Source organism: Trematomus bernacchii, unplaced genomic scaffold (assembly GCF_902827165.1).
Source record: "Trematomus bernacchii unplaced genomic scaffold, fTreBer1.1, whole genome shotgun sequence".
NCBI classification, from domain to species: domain Eukaryota; kingdom Metazoa; phylum Chordata; class Actinopteri; order Perciformes; family Nototheniidae; genus Trematomus; species Trematomus bernacchii.
Window position 1 is genome coordinate 171,437 of NW_022987680.1, and position 18,564 is coordinate 190,000.

An 18,564-nucleotide genomic window follows, 5' to 3' on the forward strand; every position below is an offset into this window, starting at 1 on the left:
AGTAGAGAACACATTGTTGTAAGCATTGCAAGTTGCTATTAAAGAAGTAGAAGTTAAGAAGCTAACAGTCATGGCACCTCCAGCTCCAATAGCTGTAACAATTTCAAATGTGCTGCATGCCAACAGATGCTCAGGCCAAGGACAACACATATTAGAATCAAACAGATGATGGCAATTTGCTCAGGACCATCTTGAAGAGTGGATGGATTTAAAGGATGAGAGGTGTGGGAGATGAGTGCAAGTCAAGCATCCTCCAGCGACAGTGTTCATCCACACACTAATGCTCACACTTCAGATGAGAGTGTATTAGATCTGTGTGACCAACACTGAAACAATGTTATGACAGATCAACATGCTATTTGGAGTCCAGACAAACAATGTAGCTCTTTAAATGAACTTGGCAGAGAGGGGAGTCATGAGCCTTAGACTGAAATATGAAATAGGCTGTGTCTATGTTATTGTAATGAGATCTATTTTTGCATTGATGATGATAGAAAAGCATTTAATGAGTGGTTGGTGGGAGAACACTAACACTGTCTGTGTCCTGTGCCATCCTAAGTTCCAGGCCACATGCACACCTCACTCAGAAACATTTGATTTGATCAAATGTGTCCCAGGTATAACATTGCGGATGATAATTTCAACTCTAAAATATAAAAGTATTAATCAAATACAATGTAGAAATATGTTACATTTGTTTTAAAGTATTTATATAATAAACATTTAAAAATGTAGACTTGCCATGAAAACATGTAGGAAGCAAAAGTAGAATTTGTCATCTACTGGATGACTGATCAGCGATTTCCTCAGCAATAACAGTCCTGTTATAGTCCTGATGCAGTCCTGCAGAGGTGGGACAAGTACTCAGACCTCAGAGAGAGTAGGAATACTCTGTTACAGTCAAAGTCCTGCAATCAATAGGTTACTCAAGTAAAAGTACAAAAGTATCTGCCTCAAATATATTTTAAGTACCAAAAGTAAAAGTAGTCATTGTGCAGATTGGTCCATTTCAGAATAATATATATGATATGTTTTATAATGATTGATCATGAAAGTGTTCTCAAAGCTGGTAAAGGTGCAGCTAGTTTGAATGACTTTGTATACTGCAGGGTAGCTTGTGAATTTACTCTAGGTGGAACTAAAGTCTGATTTAACACTTGATTATATTTCACATCATTCATCCACATCTGTGAAGTAACTAAAGGGATTAAATACATGTAGTGAAGTAAAAGTACATGATTTACCTCTGAATTGTAGTGGAGTAATAATAATAATAATAATAAAGAAGTTTGAAGTAGCAAAACATTTAAATACTCAAGTAAAGTACAAGTACCTCAAAATGTTACTTAAGTACAGTACTTGAGTAAATGTACTTAGTGACTTTACACCACTGCAGTCCTGTTCTAGTCCTGATACAGTCCTGTTCCAGCTGAGTCAGATCTTTGTGAGGGTCTCTGGCGCCCTCCAGTGGAGCTGCAGCGAACTGAACTCAGGTCAGGTTGAGTCAGCTGATTCCACCACAACAGGAAGAGGAAGTCACAATTCGAAAACCTGTCATGTAAGATAGCTAACTCATTTGTACACTTGTTTTATTTATTAAGAAAGGGGTCCGGCTGAAGATGTTCGGGGGGGACGATGAGGACGGGGACTTCCTGTCTCCCGCAGGAGGGTGAGTGTTTCTCAGCCAAGCTAATGCCTTTAGCCTCTCAGCTAACTAGCTTACCAGCATTAGCCGGGGTTAGCTGTGCTCGTGATTTAGCCACATTTAATTTAAAACCAGGCTATTTATTTTTGACCCTGTTAGTAGGTAATGACCTTCAGAGAACAGATAGGTTGTTCGGCCTACATAAGAACACTTTGCAATGAGAGTTGTCCATTGTTGTTCTTCTACCACAATGCCAAGTGAAGCACAATGAAGCATTTCAATAGAATATACATTTTAGATAAATAAAGATAAGATATACTTGAATTGATCCCAGTTTTGGAAATGATTTGATCACAGCAGCATGTAGACAAGCATTGCACCTGAAATACAAAGTAAATAAAATACAAAATAAACAGCAAATATATCAGTAAAAATAATAATAAACAGAACAGTGCATATGTATATATCAATATACCTAGGGTATCTCTATTGAATATATTATATTAATGTACAGATGCAAAAATCAGTTAAATATTCATAAAGGTCCTTCCTGGTTGCTCTCATTAAACTACCAGATATTTCATGAGTTTTTTTAAGACCTCCAAATAAGAAAGTGGGACAGTTTAGGGAAGCTAAGAGTTCATTTCATTTATTTGTACCATGTTCGTTAACGGCTAGAAAGTACTTTCATTCTACAAAAAGAAAATGTATAACACGGCATCTAGAGCCTAGGAAGTTCTGATGTTGACAAATAAGAAGTTTGAGGACTCCAAACTGTGATGCTTTTGTTACGACTAGCTTACTATTAATATACATTGGCTCTCAATTATGATGCATTTAGTTCCTGCTTTGCCACATTCTCAGACTGACAGCCATGCTCTCTGTTCTGTGTGACCATTGGCATTGTGTGATGGCTGCACAGTGTGTGGGGGAATAAGCAGCCAGTGTAGGGCATGTTCTGGAGGGAGGGGGTTATGGCGGCTAATTCCTATCACATGCTGCCTGTTAGAGGAGTAAGGTGAAGCTTTTTGCCTCAGCCCATCTGTGCTCAGTGGAGACCCAGCAATGTGCTGTGCTGTGGAATCTACCACGATGGTGTGAGAGTGTTGGGGGGTGAGGGATCAGGCTGACCCAGGACTGAGGCGCTGCTACGTACACTAGAAGGAGTTTGACTCGCATGCAAACAGACTCTTCTCCTCCGAGTTCTTTACCGTGGGTGATGAGGGCCTCGAGGCCTCCAACATGTCGGCTCCAGGAGATTCCAGTGATTACCAGTGGAAGGAGTTCCAGGGGTCAGTACATGCTAGCTGGACTTGGTCTATCCTCAACTGTAGCAGATAATGAGACTGGTGCCTATGATGAGGTAGTAGTTGTAAGGATGTTCCATGTAATAACTTAGTGATGGTTGTCTCCTCAATACACTTGTGAATATGTGGATCATATTGTTTTATTTACAGACGCATTCATGTTTTCCTTCAGGCATAAAAATGTGCTGCTTCACATTTTTATATATCGGTGCAAAATGACACAAAAATGGATGATGACCTGGGGAGGTTGAAACATGTGGCTGCATGATGCTGAGCAACCTAATCTGCTCAAAGGAAAGATATATAGTAAAGATGGTGCATAGACGTTGAGGTTTGTTTTGCCCTCCTCAGTGAAGGGGTTTTGCTTCACTGTCATGGCCCTGATGCTGCCTTGATGACAGCTAGGCAGACGTCATGTGGACTGAACTGATAAGAGCTGTTGGAAGTGTGCCACGCCCCTGAAATGAAGATGACAGGCTGATGTACCTGCAGGACTCTGGCTGTTCTGAGTGTGTTATGGTTGATTTCACTTATTGAAAGTCCTTTTGATAAAAGCTTCAACTAAATGAAATGTAATGTATGAGCAGATGTACCCTGTTGAGCAGGAAGCATCCTGACTGCACATTCCTGTCTCATACCTGAGGCCATGATGTTTTCATTCTATGAGCGTAGCCAAAGAGTGGCTCATACATTTCATGAAACAGAAGTTTATGTCGATGATCTTTACCCTTGATCTGCAGGGCCAAATTGGCCTCCCTGTTTGGACTAGACCAGGAAGGCAGTCAGGGAAACGAGTCCTTCCAGTACACGGCACCGAAGCAGCCGAAAAAGAGTTTCACTTCTGGTAAGACAACGTGAATAGAAACAGCAGTGATTTCAGATTCAGCCACGATGAGGTTGAACCCAATGTGTCTTTTGTCCGTTTACAGCAGCAGCCACCCAGAAAGCTTCTCTTCCCCCCGGAGCTCCTGCAGTGTTATTCGCCACAGCAGTCCAGGCCTTCAGATAGTGAGCTCCCAGTTTTTATAGTCTAATCCCATTTACTGTAAATTCTGTATTACTGTAACTTTGTTTTATTTTACTTGCTATACATAAAAAGTATGTGGGCTGCGGCTATTCACTCCCTTCATGAATACAGATGTTGTACTGAAAGGATGTTCTCCCCTTTTTGTCCCATGTGCAGTATTAACGGACAGTATGTGAAGCAGGGGAAGCTGGGAGCAGCTGTGCTGGGCAACCACTCAACAAAAGAGGTCGGAGGTTTGCTAATTGGTCACTTGTTTCAGATTATTGATGTGACTTTTGATTTTTACAAAAAATGCACCTCTTTTTTTTTCTGCAGTACAAGCTGCTTCTGTACTTGAGCCAACAGAAACAAGTGGCGGCAGCCAAGATTCATTTGGGCTTTGTTTTCACGGTGAGTGGACACATCAAGGGTGTACACCTGGACAGATAATGTGATGTATCACACCTTACACTGAGGGCACATAAGGAAACAATGTATGGAAACACGGTGCGATCATTTGTAGATCTGAAAACTTCGAACGGAAGAAGGTGAAAAAACCGCTCACAAACCGCACAAAGTTTTACTTTATCTGATAGGGTTCGCACGTATGTTGCGTTTTCTGTCCAATCCACTGCTTTCCATTTAGGCTTGTTTTCAGGCTGGGACCCACAATATGGAGGATCATTTAACCTTTTACAATGCAGGGCGCGCGCGCGCGCGCGCGCACACACACACACACACACACACACACACACACACACACACACACACACACACACACACACACACACACACACACACACACACACACAACACACACACACACACACACACACACACACACACACACACACACACACACACACACACAACACACACACACACACACACACACACACACACACCCACACACCACACACACACACACACACACACACACACACACACACACACACACACACACACACACACACACACACTCTGATTTATTGTCAGGTTTCTAATGGGGGTTTAAATAAATATTGATCAGAGCGACCACAAACTACATTTATTATCATGTGCTATATTAACAGCATATGATATTAAAGCCATCTCTTCCCCTGGTTTAACTTCTATCTGTAGTGTTCACACTTCCTGCTACTGTCTTTATTACTGTGTAAGTGCCTTGGAGTATTTCTTATTCAAAACGCTTGAAGCAATAGAAAAGTGTTTCACTATAGAGAGACAGCACCTATTCCTGTTCCAGAAATGTCATGTGACTCCTGCCCACAGACACAGCTGGCCAATCGGAGCTCCTGTTTCCTGGCTGTGGGCGGGGCTTTATTGAAATGTTAGGCTCACTGCTTACACATTTTTGAATCCCAGTGAAATCACAAAATGAAAGCTGTAGACATTTAAGCGAGAGACAAATGATTATATAACAAGGAAATGATAAGCAGACATACAAATAAATAAAATAACAAAAGTTTATAAAAAATATTATTATTTTAAGATTTAATGAATTATCCAAACTGAATTTTCTCCAAATGTTAAGAGATCTTTTTGTTATTTTGATGTTGTTTTTCGTTTTCTAATGCATTTGTGGCTCTTGTGTTGTGTGTTACCACCTGGCCTAAGGTTATTTATGGCTATGGTTAAATAGCATGCATTACCTAGCTGATAAACAGCCTTTTTGGAGGAGCCAAAGGGTCTGTATCTTTACAAATATTGTGCTTTACAATTCTACTTCTCTCTTTGGCCAATACACATTCCAGCTCTCAGTTTACACTCCATGCACCAGGGGGATTTATCAGTTGTGTGGTTTATTTATAATTCTATTTGACATGCTTTATGATCTAATAAAATCATGTTCATCATAAAGGGTATGAAGGTCCTCTTCCCATGGCTCTAAAAGAGTATACAAATAACAGAAGTACGGACGCTCTGATCAGCAGGGGAAATACATTCTGATGATCTGCTTTCTGTCCATTTTTTTGACTTTTGGAAAGTTTGAAAGGGTGGCATTATACATGTTTCCAGTTGTAAGTTCATGTAATAGTCCTTTTGGCCTCAACAGTGTGACGTGCTCCACTACCTCATGTTCTAAAGAGGACAACATTATTCATGTTTCCTTCCTGGACACTTCTTAATTCCTCCTGTAACCTCAACACAAGCTACATATATTGTGTGTTTGCAAATGATATAACATCACTGTCATGTCTTCCTTTGTCTAGAATAAAATGTATAGCTTTTAGTCATATTTCATACATGGGAAAAGAAAGAAAGATTCAACTGGAATAAAAACGTTTATATTTGCTTTTTCTCATCATAAACACTAAAGGGAAAACTATTGAGATCAGATTTAGAAAATACATTACCAGAAGAAAAAATAATAACGATATCCTTTCCTCTCTTATTGCCTCTCAGGGATTTAGTAAATACATCTTCATTAGATATTTATAAAGACCTTTTGAAATCAAAACAGTTGAATATGTATACGTTTGGCAGCAGTGTCCACACTCCCTATCAGTCTGTCGCTGTGAATAAATAAGAGTGTGTCACTTGTAAACTAGGGAGCAAGTTGCAGATGAAATGCTGCGTGATGAACTAATGTGTTCTTCCTCATGTTGGTTCTCTGCAGGTACAGCCAAACAATTACTGCACTTTTTATGATGAGCAGAGGCAGAACTGGTCCCTGATGTTTGAATCGGAGAAAGCTTCATCAGACTTCTGCAAAGATGTGAGTGACACAGGAGCAGACCTGAACTGGAGATGAATAACACAGTATGAAACCAGCTGTCTGTTTTAACGTGGATCCGGACTGTTCTTCAGATCCCTGCTTCATTCTGACCGCCACAGATGCATGCTTTTTCCAAATACCATGAGTCCTGTTTATTCGATAAGAATTGCTTTATTTTCTTAGGTGTGTTTGGCGAAAGCAAACAGCGTCGTCCCCCTGGAGGCCGTGGTGGTCCAGGATCTGAGTCTGGGTGAAGGCCAGGCCGTGGAGAATGGAGACTCTCTGGAGGTGGTGTACACAGGCTGGCTGCTTCAGAACCACACCATCGGAGAGGTGACGTCCACCATTATTTCATCAATTCATTCTCCAGCTTTGTGTAGATTTCATGACACACTCATCATTGAATCTTTGATATCCTTCAGATGTTTGACACCAACCAGAACAAGGACAAGTCGCTACGCCTGAAAATTGGAGCTGGAAAAGTGATCAAGGTAAGTCAACACCAGGGTTCATTTCATGACTACTTTAGTTGCTCAACAATTGATCAAAAATGAATGATGACAAGATAGCACCAATGTCATTAAACAATTACTGTGGCTACAACACCAAACATAAAGACTGAATCAAAAAGTAGCACTTTATTTAATACAAAATGCACTTAATAGAAATAGCAGCTTAAGTTCAACCCCCTTTAAAACAACTGTTAAGTCTTTAAAACCCTGTAAAGGTTTATAGCCCCTTCACACTACATACAAATATCTTCATATGCAAATATTTATATTAGAATAGTATGCAATGAAATCAAATAATATACACAGTTACTCATTTATAGATTCTTTAAATATAGACTTTGGTTTAGTGGAGATGGGGTTAGTAAAGGCTAAAACCAGCGTAACAGAAAGCTTAGTTTTATTCATTTATGATGAAGTGTTGAGGATAAGGTTCATCTTATGGCATCCATTCATTACATTTCTAACAGTATGTGTTATGACCTGGTGTGATCTGCAGGGCTGGGAGGAGGGGATGGTGGGGCTGAAGAAGGCGGGCCGTCGTCTGGTGGTGGTCCCCCCCGACCAGGCCTACGGAGCCAAAGGAGTTCCCAACCGCGTCCCCGCTAACAGCACTTTGATTTTTGAAGTGGAGCTTCGACGGGTAACACCCACTGAACACTTTTCTACACTCACCTCTTGTATTTGATATTTGCTCACATCATGAGTGTTCTTATCTTGCGTTAGTACATGTCTTTGACTTTATTCTTATTGATCGTAATGTTGCCAGTGGGAACTGAAGATCTTTCTGCCCTTCTTCCACTTTAGGTGAAGTTTTCCAAGGACAATGGGTCTGTTAGTTCCAATGCCAGCACCAGAGGCTCTGCTGCCCCCTCCCCAGTTCCTTCCCCAGCCCCCAGTGGGGAGAATGTGGCCCTAGAGCCCCCCCCACAGACCACGGCCTCCGGTCCAGGCAGACCAGGGTGAGGCCTCAGGAAACAATAAACAGTATTAACCATAATTCTTTTGTTGCCTCAGATCATTTTTATTTTACCTTTTTTTTTTTTTTTTTGCAGAGAGCCACCACTTCGTGCGAAGTCAAACTCTCTGAGTGAACAGCTGGCAGTAAGCCCCCCCACAGACTTTCTTCCTATTTACAATGTTTTGTGATGTTTATTGCATTTTCTTTGCAGCTGGATTGATGGAAGGTTTCTTTTTCACACTTCAGAATCCAGACGCCACAAAAGCAAAACTGATCTCTCGCATGGCGAAGATGGGCCAGCCTATGCTGCCCTTTCTGACGGGGGGTGCCAGCCAGCCCGAGTCCAGTGATTCTGAGCTGGAGGTAGGTCGGCACAATGCTGGGACAGGCTCTTCTGTGGAGGTTAAAGAATATGTCTGGTAGTGTTATCATTTTCTCTTATTGTCACAAACCCATAAGGAGGCCAAGACCGACAATGAATGTTTTTCAGCTCAATTGTTGCCAAAAAAACTATTAAAATCACATCAATGAGTCACACAAATCACATGAGAATTATTTTCAGAAAATGGGAAAGAATGTAACAGCTTTCCTGTTCTAATTATCAGAGCAAACATCATGTTTATAGGGTAACTAAGGGTGTTTTTAAATGGACAACTAGTCACTAAAAGCCTCTTTCCACAGAAGACATTTTGACTAGTCATACTAGGTAAAGCACAGGTGTTGCTTAAAATATTTACAATGGCTCTCTTCTATTCAAGTGCTCTTGTTTACAGCGGGATTCAATCAAATTTGAAGTATAAATATTGTGTTTGTATTCATTTGGAATCAACCATTTGTTCTTAAAGGGGCACTTTTCGGGGTTGACCCAAACCTCATCTAAGAATATTTCGGCCTCTACTGCTCTGACTTTCGTCTTTAATTTGTATCTGTTTCTTGATAATCTTTCATCCTTATGGGAATACAACAACTGCATTTTAAATGATTATTATCTTTAAAGAATGATATCTGATGATATAAATCTGGTGTCACCACTTACTTTGTGCCACTGTTGGTCTCCAGGACACCAGTGGCAGCAGAGTGAGGGAGCAGCCTGCTGCTCCGTCTCCACTGCAGATCTCCGCCTCTGCTCCAGCTGCTGCTCCTGCACTACATCCTCACACCGCTCCACCTTCTGCCTTACTTCCTTTTATGAGCACTGCTGCCCCACAGCCCGGACTGACAGGCTGCAGCCATGCCTTTCAGGTGGGATTCCTCCACATATGGTACTGACATCAGTAAGTACATCATGGACAGACGTGGTAATATCAGTGCATTCTGTTGTTTTCCAGCCTTACTCTTACACACAGAGCTCTGGGGCTCCATCCCAGCTGCAGCCTGTGGGCCAGGTGTATCCTGCACAACCTGTTCCATACATGGGTAAGAGTTCTATTCAATAAGGATCAACAGCTGCGACAGCCTCATTTATCAATATAACTACACAGCTGCAGGACACTTGTGTTTGGTTCTAATAGTGAAAGTTCGATAATTAAACTCTGTGACGGTGTTGGGGAGATCCAGTACTCACAACAGGAAAGAATGAAACAGAGAGGAATCAATGAAACACAAACACAGAAATAGTTGAGATGAATCATTATTATTTAGTTGCGCACCACCAAACAACAATGGGGAAACATTACCTTGCTTCAACAGCAACCAATCGCAGAAATGCTCCCACGAACACAAGAAATCACAGGGCGAATATAGGTTTCCTAAATGACACACGAACATGTTCCCTAATCATGTTTAACGCACACACATTGTCAGTTCTCCTAAACTTGGACATGTTCCAGATGTCGAAAGGTCATCATCTCATGACTTCTTTAGGAGTCTTGCAGGATATGAATTATCCAATTAACAAACTATATATACGTCTGCACATGAACGCACATACATTTCTTTCATTAACTAACACTTAACTGTATTATATCTAAATGTAGTCTCTTTGCATTTCCTCTGAGCTTGGCGTCAGCTCACTTAACGTAATAATTAGCAAAGAGACGATTCTATGGAAACTGTAATTCAATAACATACCTAGTTACTATGACTAGGTCCAAGATTGATATAACATTGGTTTGTTCTCGTCAGGCTCCAGTGATGTCACTTCCTTCTTGATGACTGAGGCCCGACAACACAACACAGAGATCCGATTATCTGTCGGAAAAGTAGCAGATAAAGTGGATCAACTGGCCTCAAAGGTATAAACTCTGTGAATAACAATATGTTTAAGACGTTTTAATAGAAAGGAGAACATCTGGTTGGATTTGTATTGATGTTTTGGTTTTGACAGATAGATGACCTTCAAAGGCATGGAAGTCTTTCTGTCGCTGTTCCTAGTTTGTCTATGGAAACCTCCATGATCATGCACAACATCCAAAGAATAGTCCAGGTACACGCCTGAACAAACGCTGCCTTGTGTTCTAGGAGCCACTTTTTGATATCATAATAATAGATAGGTGTACTGGGACAGAATTCCAACTGTATTCCTAAAGCTTATTTTTGCCTTTTAGGAAAATGAATGTTTAAAAAAAGAAGTCTTTGATAAAAGCTCTCGTATTGAGGAGCAGAACCGTAAGATTGGGGAGCTCATCAACCAGAACCAGAGGTGAGTCACAGACAGAACATCATGACATCACTGTGTCACCAGCCATACATGTCAAAGATGTCACGTGGAGCTCTTATGTTTGATAGCAGCATTAAGTGGTGTGTTTCATTTATTCATTAAGTTCATAATGGTTCCAAAAACATTATTTTATTTAAAAAAAATACATTGTCTCATTTTCTTAGAAAAATTGGTGGATGATGAAAAGAATGAAAATGGCATTTTAATGGACTTAAAGATTTGTGTAAGCTATTATCTGATCTCACACATTGCTATTTAAAAAAAACGATAGGCGGATGGCATGCAGATGACAATACAACATATTGAAGAGGTCTTACAGTATGCCCTCTTCACTGTCCCTCTGACAGTCAACAGCCCACGCTGACTGCAGCTCGAGCAGAGTGTCAGTGTGTGTGTAGTGAGCTGGGTGTGTTGTGTGCTGCTGTTGGTGTGCACTGCAGGTACATGGAGCAGAGTCACTTGGTCATGGAGCAGAGGAACGACTCCCTCAAGTCCTCCAGCGAGCAGAACCAGGCCCGACTGCTGCAGGCGGAGCAGGACAAGGTGAGAGGGGAGCAGCTGAGCACTGCTGTAAAGTAACTGAGTACATTTAGTACTCTACTTAAGTACAATTTTGAGTTACTTTTTATTGAGTATTTCAATTTGTTGCTACTTTTTATTTCTACCCCACTACAGTTCAGAGGTAAATAGTGTACCTTTACTCCACTACATGTATTTAATACCTTTAGTTACTTTACAGATGTGGATGAATGATGTGAAATCTAATCAAGTGTTAAATCAGACTTTAGTTCCACCTGGAGTAAATTCACCAGCTACCCTGCAGTATACAAAGTCATTCAAACTAGCTGCACCTTTACCAGCTTTGAGAACACTTTCATGATCAATCATTATAAAACATATCATATATATTATTCTGAAATTGACCAATCTGCACAATCACTTTTTTTGGTACTTTTAACTACATTTTAATGCCAACACTTTTGTACTTACTTGAATCACAGTTTGAATGCAGGAATTGTACTTGTCACAGCTTGTAACTTGTAACAAGCATCACTGACTACAAATGGACCTATACCGTGACATTCAGAGCGTTGACATTTGACTCATTTGCCTGGTCATACCTGACTGCAGAACACAGCTCCCACATGCGTTCAGAGACTTCCACTTATTACATATCATGTAAACCAAGGAACTTTCAGTGTGTGGATGTGGTTTTCACAAAACAGGGAGGAATATGCATTTCTCCACTGTCATCTAACCAAACTGTTGTGAGAAGATAAGCGATAAGAAATGTCAGAACAGAAATGATCTAAAGATATGTTTGGAGGTTCAGAGCAAAATGGTTTGAAAATCTAACTGAACACTGGTTTATTGTCTTCTGTTTAATTGTAATTTGAGTTTTACATTATATTTTCACCTTAGTAATACACTTGTTTTTGTAAGTCATTCTGTTCCTGCTTCACCCCTGATGTTAATGATACGTACTTCACTCTGCCAGCTTCTGTCTGCCTGATTACTTATGCTGCAGTGCTGCTTTCAATCTAGCATTTACTGCTCTCTCTTCCCAGCATGCACTGCCTCAGGACCTGGGCCAGGTGAGCCAGTTTTCTCTGTGTTCTGTAGCAGACAGGGTCACATAGTATCTGCAAATGTTCTGTTTTGAGCACACAAAGCTAAGAGATCCTCACTGAGTTTATCATGGACAGTTTGAAGGAAGATTAACACTCTCTTCCTGAAATCTTTTTTGAGGAGCACAACAGATAAGTCTCCCAAACAAGTCACAGGTTTCAAATCAACCCAATCACTTTGGATACAATTCTAGAATTTAACAGCTGATCTGGTTAATCCGATCAAGCCCCATTTCCAACTGTCCGGCACCAAAAGTATCATATGCAGCTACTATTTGACCCAGATCTGACGCTGCCCCTGGCTCATCCTGTTTATGTCACACTTCATTGACATTAAAACTAACTTTTTTCCTCCTGTCTCTTATTCCATCCGCCATCACTCACCATGTTCCTCCCACAGGGTCATGCTGCTCACTCACCAGCACCCGGAGCCACTCATTAGGCCTCTCTTTGTTGTTCCATTGTCTGTGTGGCCCGGGCTTCACTTCACTGTAGTCACTGGTACCCCCCCCCCCCTCTCACACCTCCCTCTCTGCGTCTCCATCAGGTGCGTCTGACGGAGGATCTGACTGCCTCCACGGCCCAGATGTCTGAGCTGCAGCTGGAAGCCGCAGCTCAGCAGCAGAAGGCGGCGGAGCTGCAGAACAAACTGATCTCAGCTCTGCAGGACAGCGAGAGGCACTGCCAGCGCATCGCTGCCATGGAAACACAGCTGGAAGGTTAGTGCTGTACTACTTATTATTGATTTAAAGCAACAATCCTGCAATAAATCCTTACTTCATGAACAGTGTAGTCTTCAGCTTGTTGGAACTGTTGTTCCTCAATTATGTATTTCCTGTAACAGCTGCCACTGTAGCTTTCAAATACTCAAACTAAAGGAATTAGAGCATTTGTTGGGGACTATTTTCTTTAGACGATTAATCTACAATTGAATGTTTTGTGTGTAGACAGATCTGGAGGTAGTCACTTATAAGACCAAAACCAGCACTGTTAGTCTGTCTCTCAGTGCCTGACTTCTCAACCCAACTTCTGACTAAAGACAAACATCCCAAGTTTTTCGTTTTTATAGAACAGCTGCTGTAGTTTTTTATGAAACATTACGCAAGAAGAAATAGTGCATTGGTTTGGGAATATTTTCAGCAGCAGATTTATTTACATGTTGTGCTCTCTGAGTGTTTCCAGCTACAGCAAGTGAATGCAGGAAAAGAACCTACTGTGTTGGACAGAGGAGTAAAATATATCAGACATAATACATAGCAGTTGTTAGTAGATACATCTTTCCAGGCTTTGGTCTGCAATGGGATTGGTATCGGTGCCTCTAAAGCAGGGGTGGGGAACCTTTTTCCTCTCAAGGGCCATTCCATTTTTTCAACATCCTCCGAGGGCCGTACAAATGATTGACCTCTGCTTAAAAAAACTAAAATCACAGCCCATTCATTTTGCCTTTCTTTCATGCTGTGCAAAGAAAAAGCAACCTCTTAATCCAGATATCTTACCATGACTCGCGTATGCATGCACGTGCACGGTGTGGCATGACCACCACAACAGAAAGATATGGACACAAGATGTGTGCAAATGTATTTAGTTTCCTATCCATGTGAACATGATTTAAGTGGAGGGGACCTAACCTCCTCTAGGGGGGTCCGGGGGGCATGCTCCCCCGGGAAGATTTATTTTTAAATGTTGAAGTTAAAATCATCAATCTGGTGCACTTTGAGAGCAACATTAGGAGATCTATGGATACATCTCTCAACACCCATATGAAACAGAACTGTAACCAGATTTTCTTTTTCTTTATGGATATTTTACAAATCACTCCCCTTTCAAACTGTATTCTTGTTTATTAATAACAACTTTTTTTTACTGTCATATAGTATTTTATACCCGTTTACTTTATTCTCTTATTTTTTATAACTATAATGATCATATAAAGATGTGCCTTTACCTCACTGGTTGTAGAACAAGCTTCTTATATTCGTTAGCATAGCTAGCTAACCAGATGCCAATAACAACAAAGTTATTGACTATGATCAGTATGACAGATGAACAGATCGCCACTGGGCTTTCAACTAAAGACACAGCCACGCAGAAACTGCGGCTCCTTATCTGAAGTGTTGGAGCGGCGTTCTGGTGCTCTCCGTCAGAACTGCACCAAGCCCCCAGGAAGTGCGCCGGACTCAGATGAAAATATTCGTGCTGGCCAAATGGCGGTACTACACTTCCTTTTGGTTGCCAGGCCCGGAAACACTTTTTCCCATTGACTTACATGGGGAAAGAGTGGTCTGTAAATCGTTGGATAATTTTTTTTAAACTAAATAAACTACCCAGTATGAACACTTGTATAGCCCTTATTAAAAACATTCGTTCCTCAAGTTGTAAAAATGTGCTAATAACGTTATTCTGAGAGTTATTTCCCTCTGCATTATGAACGCGCATCTAACCCACGGGACCTAGGGCGCCGCCCGTGACACGTTCAATGTTACGTGGTTCACACTACCTGCGTTTATCTTTACCCATGGATGCCACAATAAGAACGGACCCCGATATCCGCCTTAACTGCCAGCCCACGGAGCTGTAATAATGGATATATTGCCACATGTTTGCTGTATTCATAATTTGTAAAATATTATAACTACTATGGGCTTAAGGAATTAAATCGTGTGAACCGTAAATGTTGTATTAAATAATGTTAATTATTACCCGACGTAGATGAACGTCCCTGTTCTATTGGACACTAAGAAGCCTTATTGTCACTGTATATTTATGCAATGTAATGTATAATATATATAATATATATATATATATACATACATACATCATAAACAGGCACCGCTTGTTAATTCTATTGCCTCGAGGGCCGTACCAAATGGTCCTCGCGGTTCACATCATCACCTGTGTTTTGTGTGTGTGTTGTGGTGTGTGTGTGTGTGTGTGGTGTGTGTGTGTGTGTGTGTGGTGTGTGTGTGGTGTGTGTGTGTGTGGTGTTGTGTGTGTGTGTGTGTGTGTGTGTGTGTGTGGGTGGTGTGTGTGTGTGTGTGTGTGTGTGTGTGTGTGTGTGTGTGTGTGTGTGTGTGTGTGTGTGTGTGTGTGTGTGTGTTGTGCTGTGTTTGTGTGTGTGTGTAGTGTGTGTGTGTGTGTGTGTGTGTGTGTGTGTGTGTGTGTGGTGTGTCGTGTGTGTGTGTGTGTGTGTGTGTGTGGTGTGTGTGTGTGTGTGTGTGTGTGTGTGTGTGTGTGTGTGTGTGTGTTCCTGTTCCTGTTCCTGTGGGGATTGTCCCCCGTACTGGCAGTATGTCCTTCGCTTTGGATCAAGCGTCGAACCTGTAACATGTGTTCAGAGCTGAAGGAGGGCAGGCAGCAGAGAGGGCCCAGGCTCAGTACCCGCTCAGAGACAGTCAAAGCAAGACGCCAAAGAGACTGGAGCTGAGAGTCACCAACATGGAGGAGGAAGTGCAGGACCTGAAGACTGATAAGACAGCCTGGAACGAGTATGTCCGCTTAGTGTTTGTGTCCACAGGTTCTCTTCAGTCAGAACACATAGAGAAGTCAGAGTCAAAGATTATGTGTTACAAGAACTAATTCAGGGAGAGTGTTTGAAATGTGAACTAGTTGCCAGTAAATGTTGACAGTTTACTTCCCATTCCTTTAAGACACTCTCTGAAAGGAGGCAGAAGTGGCAGGCTGAGCGTCAGCATCGGGACGAGGAGGTGGAGGAGCTCCGGAAGAGCAGCCAGCTGGAGCAGGACAATCTGAGAGCTCTGCTGCGCAAGGCCAGGAGCAGCACCGACACCGCTGCAGCAGAGCAGGTGGGCCAATCAGAGCCACTGTAGGAATATAAATGATAACGTGATGGTTCAATAACTTGCAATTGTTCATCTCTCTGAATTCCCTTACAAATATTCTGAATCAGTTAATAATACCAGAATCAGAATTGTTTTTCTTACCAAGTAGGTTTACAAATATGAGGAATTTGCTTTGGTATGGTGCATACAAAGACACAGAAAGAAGAATACGTAGCAAAAAACAGTACAATTTATTAAAAACAAAATAGTGTAGAGCTGTGTAGATTCTAAAGAGGTAATGTGGAGCAGAAATGTGCTAAATGTTGTTCACATAAATGTAATGCAAACTGTTTTTCTGGGGGTGGATAATAGTCAATGGATGTGGCGAGAGGCTTTGGTCCTTATAGTATGTTTTATAAAAGAGTTTATCTCACGTGACTTCATTGGCAGCATTGCATCCCTCATGTTCTGTGGCCTGCGTGTGTTGCAGCTGTGTCAGCAGCAGGCGGAGCTGGAGGAGCAGTGGAGGGGGAGGTGTGAGCAGATGATGGCCGGTGGCAGAGAGCAGCACAGCAGAGAGCTGGCTGAGGTCTGCGAGCAGAGAGACGCTCTGCAGGACAGGCTCACCCAGCTGCAGGACAAGGTGGACAACACACACTCCAAAATATTCAATCAGCAAGTCTGTCTTATTGGTTGTTGATTGGAACTCTACATTTGCACATTATGAGACATGTTGGCTCAGGGGCTTTTTGAACGTTACCCACACTAGGGACTGAAACTCCTGATATCTTTCCAACAACTTTATAATGCTGGATATCCATTTTAATAATAATGTAATATCTTTAATATTATGTTTTGGTTTTGTCTTTAATGTTGGGTCATGGGTTAAGATCATAATAAGGAGCAGGCGAAGTATAATATGGCATTAATGATTTCTGTACATTACTTCAGCTTTAACATATCTAATGAACTTTGTAAGGAACAAAACTCTCCAGCCGTTCTACATGTACCAACAACTTAAGGCTCAAACAGCTCTCACCAAAGAAAACAAGTACACAATGCACCTTGAAATTCTGTAGGCTAGCTAGTTAGCTTAAAAAGATCAAACTGCTAACTAGCCGGCTTTCATCCTAGGGTTAGGGTTATCTACGTTCTTTGTTTTCACAATGGATTTTGTTATCAAACTGAAACAATTAGATGATGAAATGATTAGTTCTCAAAGTAGAAAACTGAAAATTAAAATACGAAAAAAATAAAATAAGTCTGAACCTTTTTTTACTTGGATTCACCATAATTGGACACAAGTTGGCTTGACATAGTGAAGAGTTACTATATGATGATATGATTGCCTTATTTTTGCCTCTGTTTCACTCTCAACAGTTCAGCGGCTGTGAAGCAGTCAAGACATGTAGAAGAACAGACTTTGCTCCAACACCGCGGGCAGACTGAGGAGCTGCAGGCCCTGCAGGGGAGAGTAAGATGGGGGGGCTGCTGTGAGACACTATGCTCTTCACTGGCAGGGAATGCATCTGTCAGGACATTAAGACTTCGTATTAAAGTCAATGTTTGCCTCTTTTATTTCTTAGTACACAACCTTGGAGCAGCAAGCAGTGTCTGTGAGGGAGGCTTCTGGAAAGAAGAGTAGCTGAACTGGAGCAGCAAGGCTCTGAGCAGCAGGCTTCTGGGGACTCTTCAGCAGAGGTGGGGTTCCTCCATCAACCCTAACATTTTTTCCTCCGGTTTTCCCATCATTCATTAGAAGACAAAAGGAGAGAATACAAATCCAGAATGATTAACAATAGCTCATTAGAGCCTCTATATGTCAGTGTAGGCCCCTCCCACTCTCAGTTCTAGCTTCCCCACACACAAAAAGGAAGTCCAAACTACAGGGGGTATAACATGATGAATGTAACAATTTACATTTCTACAACTTGTGTTTCAGTTTGATATCTGCTTTATGTAGGAGTTTCATGCAGGCAAAATGTGAAGAGCTATACATTCCATGCCTGTGACGTGAAGCTGTGTGTTTCTGCAGGTGAAGCACGTGATGAACGGAGTGTTTCACTCTCTGAGAGGACAGTTTGACCTCAGTGAGTCTTACAGTGGCCAGGCTGTGCTGGGGGTGATCGTCACTACTATCAAGGTGAGGACGTTACACACACACACACACACACACACACACACACACACATACATACAGACACACATACAGACAGACAGACAGACACACACACACACACACACACACACACACACCACGACGAGACAGGCAGACAGACAGACACACACCCGACAGACAGACACACACACACACACACCCGACAGACACCACACACCAGACAGACAGGACA

General features: G+C 41.7%; 1 protein-coding gene across 1 annotated transcript in view; it reads left to right on the forward strand.

The window, feature by feature from the left end:
• The first annotated feature begins 1,619 nt into the window (after positions 1-1,619).
• The window catches only part of fkbp15b (FKBP prolyl isomerase 15b), a 19,536-nt gene continuing 2,591 nt past the window's right edge, over positions 1,620-18,564 (forward strand). The window contains exons 1-26 of the mRNA XM_034136290.1: positions 1,620-1,669; positions 2,833-2,937; positions 3,693-3,796; positions 3,882-3,960; positions 4,136-4,205; positions 4,295-4,369; positions 6,579-6,677; positions 6,861-7,010; positions 7,100-7,168; positions 7,686-7,829; positions 7,994-8,148; positions 8,242-8,290; positions 8,394-8,510; positions 9,207-9,389; positions 9,476-9,563; positions 10,272-10,381; positions 10,474-10,572; positions 10,694-10,788; positions 11,247-11,349; positions 12,375-12,401; positions 12,982-13,153; positions 15,772-15,976; positions 16,096-16,237; positions 16,704-16,888; positions 17,594-17,687; positions 18,249-18,356. Coding sequence (XP_033992181.1) covers positions 1,620-1,669; positions 2,833-2,937; positions 3,693-3,796; positions 3,882-3,960; positions 4,136-4,205; positions 4,295-4,369; positions 6,579-6,677; positions 6,861-7,010; positions 7,100-7,168; positions 7,686-7,829; positions 7,994-8,148; positions 8,242-8,290; positions 8,394-8,510; positions 9,207-9,389; positions 9,476-9,563; positions 10,272-10,381; positions 10,474-10,572; positions 10,694-10,788; positions 11,247-11,349; positions 12,375-12,401; positions 12,982-13,153; positions 15,772-15,976; positions 16,096-16,237; positions 16,704-16,888; positions 17,594-17,687; positions 18,249-18,356 — 2,877 coding nt within the window. The remainder of the gene's footprint in view (positions 1,670-2,832; positions 2,938-3,692; positions 3,797-3,881; positions 3,961-4,135; positions 4,206-4,294; positions 4,370-6,578; positions 6,678-6,860; positions 7,011-7,099; positions 7,169-7,685; positions 7,830-7,993; positions 8,149-8,241; positions 8,291-8,393; positions 8,511-9,206; positions 9,390-9,475; positions 9,564-10,271; positions 10,382-10,473; positions 10,573-10,693; positions 10,789-11,246; positions 11,350-12,374; positions 12,402-12,981; positions 13,154-15,771; positions 15,977-16,095; positions 16,238-16,703; positions 16,889-17,593; positions 17,688-18,248; positions 18,357-18,564) is intronic.